General features: G+C 46.2%; 2 protein-coding genes across 2 annotated transcripts; both read left to right on the forward strand.

Moving 5' to 3' along the window:
- Nucleotides 1–4346: 4346 nt before the first annotated feature.
- CCR75_000936 (uncharacterized protein) lies at nucleotides 4347–4529 on the forward strand (the record flags this gene model as incomplete). Its single annotated transcript, XM_067959041.1, has 1 exon — nucleotides 4347–4529. The coding sequence occupies one exon, from the start codon at nucleotides 4347–4349 to the stop codon at nucleotides 4527–4529; it is 183 nt and encodes a 60-aa protein (XP_067818135.1).
- Nucleotides 4530–5065: 536 nt separating this feature from the next.
- On the forward strand, nucleotides 5066–5290 carry CCR75_000935 (uncharacterized protein; the record flags this gene model as incomplete). The annotated part of the gene is made up of 1 exon (XM_067959040.1): nucleotides 5066–5290. One exon carries the CDS (start codon nucleotides 5066–5068, stop codon nucleotides 5288–5290), a length of 225 nt encoding a protein of 74 aa, XP_067818136.1.
- Between the last annotated feature and the right edge of the window lie 2772 nt (nucleotides 5291–8062).

Below are 8062 nucleotides of genomic sequence, written 5' to 3' on the forward strand. Positions count from 1 at the left end.
GAACACCAGCTGAGGCCTCTTCGCTAGTCTCAAATAGACTAGCAGAAGAAGCGTTGTGATAAGAAACATGGCGTACAGTACCGCCCATGATTTCTTTCACACGCAAACGGGCGAAATTAATTCGCTGATCGCTGTTTCATCGCATCGGTATGCGGCGCAGGAATTCCACCTCGTATTGGTCCGGCATTTCATTTGAACGCAACACGACCGGGATCGGGAAAATACGCCCAAGCGATCTTCCCTGAGCCCTCCATGATTTAAAGACGCCATAATAATTATGTGCGTCTACAAGAGCGCACTCTAGGAGCGACGCTTTTGGTCCGTTTAAACGAGGCCATTCAGATGGAGAAGGCATCTTTGGAATGCCACGCGTCACATAGCCACGTTCTAAACGACTGGCTTATGACACCGACTAAGCACGTTCATGTGTCGTCGGTGGAGCTTTAGGCTCCGAATCCTCTATGTCAGAACCATTATGAATTATGGTCTGAGCATTAGGCGTTGTGGTTATACCCAACAGAGAAGCGGTTGCATTTTTATGGGCAGCGCTCTCATTACCTGTCGCTGCGCTTTCCAGCGCAGACGACGAGACAGCATTCGTGAATGCTGCTGTCTCCATGTTGTGAGCCATGAGAGAAGGTTGGATGTGCAATAATGCGCCATCATCCTTCCTCATGAGCTCGCTGTCCGCATCACTACTATGAGCGACGGATCAACATCCTCACTGTTAACGTTGGATGGATCCTTTAGCCATGTTAACGCGACAGCAGCAGTGGCTGTCGGCGTTTCGACTAAGGCATTTGACGCGGCCGGCGAATTAAAACGGTGCGTGCGCTTAGTGTGAAGTTGAGTGGGCGTCTTCGCAGACGACCCACCAACGTTGCCCCTTTTGAGTGACATCTTTGGCGCCGTGTATGGAAACACGTGCGCTAGAGTGATTGAGTGAACTAGCGGCGCGTAAAGCTGCTCGCAGTTCCTCTCTCCTCTTTGACGAATTTAAAAATGTAAATTCGTTCTTAAAGGGGAGGGGGTGGTGTAACGGGCTAAAGTTGCTCTAATGTACACAGTCTTCGTTAAGTACACTTGGTGTACTTAAGGGGATGGTCAATTATTAAATAATAGTAATTAGACCCTGCACTCGGGTGTGGTGCACATTTGTGACCAACCTTTGTGTATGTGATGCACATGGGTGCATTCACATTAGGAGGGATGACGCCTAGCGTCATCCGTTACGCGAGGTATCTAGAAAGATACGCTCGCAATACATATCAAGTGTTATCTATAGAGATGACATTTAAATTGGTAAAAGTAGGTATCTATATTTAATACGATAAAATATAAATCAGTCTGAAAACTACTTCCTACTTGGTAAGTGCCCACGGGGAGCCGGATTACCGCTCCCGTGACGACACTTAACCAGAGTACTTAGTGTGTTGGGTGAGGTCGCTAACGCGATCACCACAACTACCTCACTGCACGCAAGAGAAGCAGATTAAACCGCTTCCTCGCTGTGCTAGGGTGTGTGTCTAAGTGGAGCGTGGCCGCATTACGACGTGCCCCGCCTACATGGATAATCCATCAAGATAAGGTATGTTTCTTTGAAGCATATCTTCTATAAATACATGTTGGATTCCAGTGTTTTGCCCACCCATTCTAATAACTTTTTAATTTAATTTAATTTTAGTTTGTTGGCCGCGGAGATTATAAGTAATCTTAGTAAAATAATGAAATTTTATTCTCCCTTAGAGGTAATAATAATCTATGTAACGGAACACCCCATTCAAGATAATAAAGGATTGAAAGCCTACTATTGAAGATGTAATGGGGCACACATCGGTTGTAGAACCGTTGTTGTGGTACATTTATTTCATCTTTATGAATCTATAAGTCTTCCTCTGACTTCAGGAGCTCCGCTAGACCCGGTAGCACTCGTAGTCAATCTACGCCTGAATCTTTACAAGACTGATTTCTCATTGAAATGGAAGAGAGAAGAACTTTTAGAGGCGCAACGCGCAGCTTACGACAAGCTCATACATTTATTTGGCTTGAACATGTGGAGTTCATAATCTCCCAGGGACCAGAGGTCCTGCATGCAAGGCTTGAAGCCTTCATGCGATATGAGACCTCCGTGATCGGCCAGGTACAAGATCACTTAGCTAGCGGCATCTATGCCATCCCGGTACATCTCTGTACCTGATTCAAATCCGAAAACCCGCCCTCTGGCTGTCAATGTGAAGACATTTGAGGGAAAAGAGGGAGAAAACCTTCCTTTTTGGATCAAGCAGAACGATATGTCCATTGATTCCGCCTTGTTCTTAACAGAACGGCAAAAGGTGGCTATGGCCATTTTCAAACTCGGAGTTAGAGCGATGGAGTGGGCACTACGTGTAGTAAGTCCAATAAGGACGCTTTCCCATCATGGATTTCGCTGAAACAGCAAATGTCTGGTATGTTTGCATCGCCTGATCAGGCTTTTTACATGCGAGCACGGCTCCTAGCGACTCGACAGGGTAAACGAACTCTAGGGGACTTTGTCCAGGAGTTGAGAGCTCTCATTGCATCTATGCATCAAGACCCGGTGCAAGAAGCGGTTGTTGTTACAATATTTATCGGGGTCTCAATGAGGGCGTTGCCTGGACATAATTGTTTCGATCTCATCCTGCTACTTTTGAAGAGGCAGTTGCCATAGCGCTACGCGCTGAGTTCGACTTTAAGTCTGCTCGCGGCTAGCACGCCTTCTTCCCGAATAAGCTCTTCGAGCACATGGATGTAAGCCTCGTTGAGGAAGGAGAAGAGGCTTTTCAAGCTGTGGAACAGCATAAAAACATCCGTAGATGTTATATGTGCGGGTGCATGAAACATTTACGTCCGGCTTTTCCCCTACGAAATACGCGTAAAGCTCGAAAGGGCACTAATTCCGACCTATACCAGAAATCAGGTACGGTGCTGAAAAAAAGTCGATACCCCAGTAGGTGCGGGGCGCCCTACTAGGGATGACCTAGGCTCTGTTGATTCTCTAGGAGGTGAGAGCAAACAGGACCTAGCCCCATTTAGCTCGGTGCGCAATGGCACGGGGCGTGAGTACAAGCCTGGCTTGTTAGTCGCTCAAGCGACTGCGAAGGGCTTTGATAAGCCATGGTCAATTTTAGTTGACTCACAAGCGTCTTGCTGTTATGCTTGGCGTCTTTCCTTTCAAGGCAGTCAACTATACTTTGAGGCGCTTAAAGCGCATAAAAGTGATACAATCACTGTTCGCTTTGTGACTGGGACTCGTGGCACTATTCCTAAAGTTCCATTGAACCTGTTTCTGGACTTTGACAGTATGGAACGCTGTCTCGTCCTTGATTTGGATCCAATATATGATCTCATTTTTGGTATGGCCTGGCTTCAACGCCACGAGCCATGGATTGGTTGGAGGTCTCAGACCTTAGGCGCCACGCGCAATGTTCTTAGCAAAGTCTTATAGAGTCATGAACCCACCTTTGCTAGGCAACAAAAGCGCTATTGGCGCGGATCATTGACTGAGTCTGTCAGTGTTTTAGACATTGGAATGTCTGAGTTAATAAACTTTAATGTTGAAAACATAATTTTGAGCCCGAATCAGAAGAAAGAAGTGGAACGGCTCGTACTCCGTCGAGTGACATTCCTTGTAATAACGATTCACTGAATGCTGAAAGTATTGTAGGCCTAGGGCCGAGTCATCAAGGCTGTAACATCCCTGAGACACGTGGGGTGGCACTTCTATGTCCACCGAGTTTGGTCGGCTTAGGTGGCACCATACTGAGTGACAGTCGTGACACCATTGGCAAGTTGCCAAGGCATTTCGGGCCAACCCCTTCTAGGGAACTTGAGTTACATAACTTCTTGTCGAGTGCCGATTTGGACACCAGCTCTGGTAGAGTCAATAAAAGTTTGGAAGTTTGGGAGCGTGACTGTCTGGCCTCTAAGAGGCGTAATGTCTGAATTCCGACATAGCATAGACGCGAAGCGTCTATAACGTCACAAAGTGATCGAGCGAGCAATTGCATATGGTGTGACTGGTTACATTGGAAAAAAAGTTACTTAAGGCAATTGCTTCGTTACTTGCTCTTAAGAGCTAGACGAGATGTGTGTTGATGAGTTCGGCCGAGCCTTAAAGGCTAGGAAAGAAATCACCCCTCCTATATCAACGGAGAAGGAGCTGGACAACGGAGTTACCAGAACAACCGGAAGAACCACTAGCTATCAAGGACGAGACCCGGATTAACGTAGCATTCGGTCCGATCCTATGGAGAAAGCAGAGGCTTTAATGTGGGCTATCGACCGGGACGAAATGGCCCGATTTCGAAGAAGTGACCAAAGCAATCATGAATTTGGACACCACCAACCCAAATTTTGGGAAATGTACAGGGGGTCAGCTCCTGGAGCAATGTGGGCTGAGTGAGGCGGACCCCCCCCAAATGGAAGCTGCCAATACTACATCGTGGCTATGGCGGTGCTCCAGAATGAATGCAAAGGACCGATCGCTGAAAGAACTCTTACAGCACTGACCAATAAGCTCGAAAAAGGCATTGTTGCAGCTTCGAACCATTCGACGAGGAATTCTTTCATTATACGAGTAGGATGGTGCACAAGCACCAATATGGAGAAACAGATGAATGGACCGAAAAACAATCAGCGGAAGCACTCAAGAAGAGATCGGCATGTCCAGCTCTGACAGATATGGTTTCATTGATTCTAGATGCTGGGGCTCGACGACTACTTTGAAAATGATATCAAAAACTTCTCCACCGCAGTATTTTCGTAGCGGAAGCTAGTGGAGGAACTGAAATCGCAAGCTTTTCAATGATCACGGCGGCAGAAGTAGTAGTCAAGGGGCAAAAATTACGACGGTCAAGGAGAAAGTTTACAGTCATAGCGAAGCCACGCCATGGGTAAACAACTTGCAACAAGAATGTGAGCTGAAACCCAGGAGACCGCAAAGAAGAAATAACGACCTTTCCGTTAATGGACGTCAAAGAACTCGTCCCCGCCCATCTTAAGCGCTCTGTGACTTAAACTTGGACGATAACGATAAGGTTATACAATGCCAAGGCGATCCAGATACGGCAAACGAACAAAAACTATAGCAACTCAAAACCTTTGCGGGTTATCAGAAAAATCGATTCGGAATTGGATGAGCGGATGGAGTCGACGAAAAGGCAGCAAACCACCGGATGCAATTTTTCTACAGGACAACTACCCGCATGCAGATAAGGACACCCAGGAGCAGGCAGGCACTGGGACCGAACCTGGAAGCGTCGTACCTTGAGAAACCGCTCAGCTATTGGATTACCACACAGTCGAAGTTCGCACGATTAGGCATACCGGTGACTCCAGAAATAATTGAGCGAATAAGACCCTGGCAACAGAGCAGATGGACATCACAGGTAATGGCGGTGGAACTGGATCTCTAGTTATAACGAAATGTGTTTGCACCAAATGACAAGACTGAGCAGGAGCAATTTTATGCAGATTTAAAACCATGGATATCCAAACACAAATCCATCATTGTGGGCGAAGATTTCAATTGTGTTCTAAAACCGGCTACCGAGCAGACGAGTTCACCGAAGCCCGATTAGTAAAGGATCAGCCGAAAGTGCGACTCTAAAACGACTAGCACGCAAACATGATTTGACGGACGCAATTACTCTAACCCGTCAACTCGACGACGATTAAGAAGCATTTGATCCGTTAAAGTATTTTACCTATTAAAGAAGAGATGGAGCAAGCCGCATTGATCGGTTTTACGGTAAAGGCGAGCCGTACACGCAGGTGCAATGGGTTGTGGCTACTCTAGCCGCTTGGAACTTAGATTATCGCGAAGTGCATGTCGAGCTTTCTCCTCCCAATAGCAAGCAATTGCAAAAAAGTTTAACATCGTACTACCCATTTCCAGTGGTCGTCCAGCACGAGACAGAAAATGATCGCCCTAAACCTCAGTACCATCATGGACCAGTTTGAAGTAAGAACAAATCCGGTCCAAAAAATGGGATAGTGTGATTATAAGTATCCATACGCTTCTCACTGAGGTAAGAAAGGATGATCACCGGTAATTCAGATGGTATTTCGACAGCATTAGGGCTTAAATAAGAAGTTTGTTCGAATCTCAGCAGGAAATCCAAGAAGTGGAGAATCTGGCAGCCCGGCAAACGGCAGCTCACTCCTTCGGTCGTACTCTACAACCAACGACTTTAAATACCAGGCAATTCTTTCAACGCAATGATGATTGACAAAGAAATCAGTCCGTGAAAATACCTTCGTGATTCCAGAAATGAGTTGGATGTTGTAACGGGGTGTATCGCTACATGAAATTAACACTTAAAGGTTGTTCATTAATATATTATCTAAAAGGTAGAAAATATTTGGAGAACATTACTTTATATAGTAATGTTCAGAAATCTTATCCATAAATAGGTATAGGCCATTATATCTATTTATCTCGCAGACTAGTCAGCTGGAAACGTAAACAAAGAAAGAGACAGATAAGATTTCAGTTGCATGTTAAGTATTACTTTATAATTAAGTTAGCATTAACAGATATAAAGATGAGATATTAATACAGTTTTCATTTAACCTCTTTAAGCTAGTTGTCTCAAAAATAAGTCTTCATCTGCAAGTACTAGTGTACGTGAAGTGGCGTAAGGCACCACTCGCAACTAAAGCAGTGCGAAGTGGACTTGTACTGAAGCAGTACAAGTCGTAGTGCCCCGTTACACCTGGTAGCACTTTGTAGTCCGTCCAAGGTCCACGTTTCCTTCATCTTATATGGACATGTTAGATGATAGTGGGAATACGCATCACGTTTCCCCTGAAAGCTACTCCTTTTTAAGTGACATAGGAAGGAGTGCGGTCGAACGAATGAGTTCGACCGTACGAAACGATGCCATCTTGCCCATGCTATCCGGTTTGGACAGAGATACCCTCCATTCAGCCATCGCCAAGTTCATACAACATGAATTTGACGAGATGAAGGAAAAAGAAGCCTTGCTGAATCAGCAAGGCTCTCAACAGGCAGAACTGTTGAGGTTACAACAGGTACAGACCCCTGTACCTGGGATGACGCAAACGCGTCGTCCCGAAACTTTAAAGATTGACATGTCTAAGTGTAGGGGAGTCGAAGAAGACTCCCTCTTGAGATGGTTTGTCGAGTTGGACGATGCCATAAGGGCACGTCACATTGTCGACGAGCAAATGCAAGTCGCATTCGCTCAATCAAATTTGGCAGGTGCCAAAATTTGGGCATTGGGCCTTAAGTTGCGCGATCCATACGTCTTTGCGTCGCTAGAGGCTTTAAAAGCCCGGCTTAAACAGACGTTTAAATCGCCTAGGGCTGAGTTCAGAGCTCGTTCAGAGCTTCTGAAACTCAAGCAGGCAAGTGTGATGTTCACGCATATGCCCAGCACATATGACTCTTAGCGAGTTGTATTAATAACCCAGTCCATGAGCACACGTTAATTACAGTGTTCATGCAAGGTCTAACGAATGGTCCCGTAAAGACCCACCTGTTCCGCTTGGAACTGGATCCGCTTGAAGAAGCAATATCCGTTGCGGAACAGGAGGACTTTAGCTTGAGACAGGCTCAAGCAAGTTCGTCATCATATCGTCCACCAAGACGACACGAGTTAGGAGGTCCAGAACCCATGGACCTCTCTTACGTCGAAAGCGAGAGACCTCGCTTTTCGAGCAATTAGCGATTGGAGAAATGCCATCGCTGCCAAAATTAGGACACTACGCTCATGAGTGTAGTGCCCCACGCCCAGTACCGAAAGGCACTGAACGTAATTTTGGACCGTATGCAAAAAAGGGCAACGGTCGCGGGTCCGACGCTGTTGCGTTTTCGCTGTTGCGTTTTCGCTGTTGCGTTTTCGCAACAACGAGACGGACCGCCAAAAAACGGTCGGGGTCAGTAGGGGGCGCAACGCCCTTCTGATCCAGCAACCTCAAGAGAATTTGCAAATCTCTTGACTAAAGTTGCTCCAGACACACAATCATTATGTGTCTCTGCACCTGGTGATGAGGGATACCTCATCACCTTGAAGTT

This window comes from Bremia lactucae, linkage group LG6, assembly GCF_004359215.1.
Source record: "Bremia lactucae strain SF5 linkage group LG6, whole genome shotgun sequence".
Classification (NCBI taxonomy): domain Eukaryota; phylum Oomycota; class Peronosporomycetes; order Peronosporales; family Peronosporaceae; genus Bremia; species Bremia lactucae.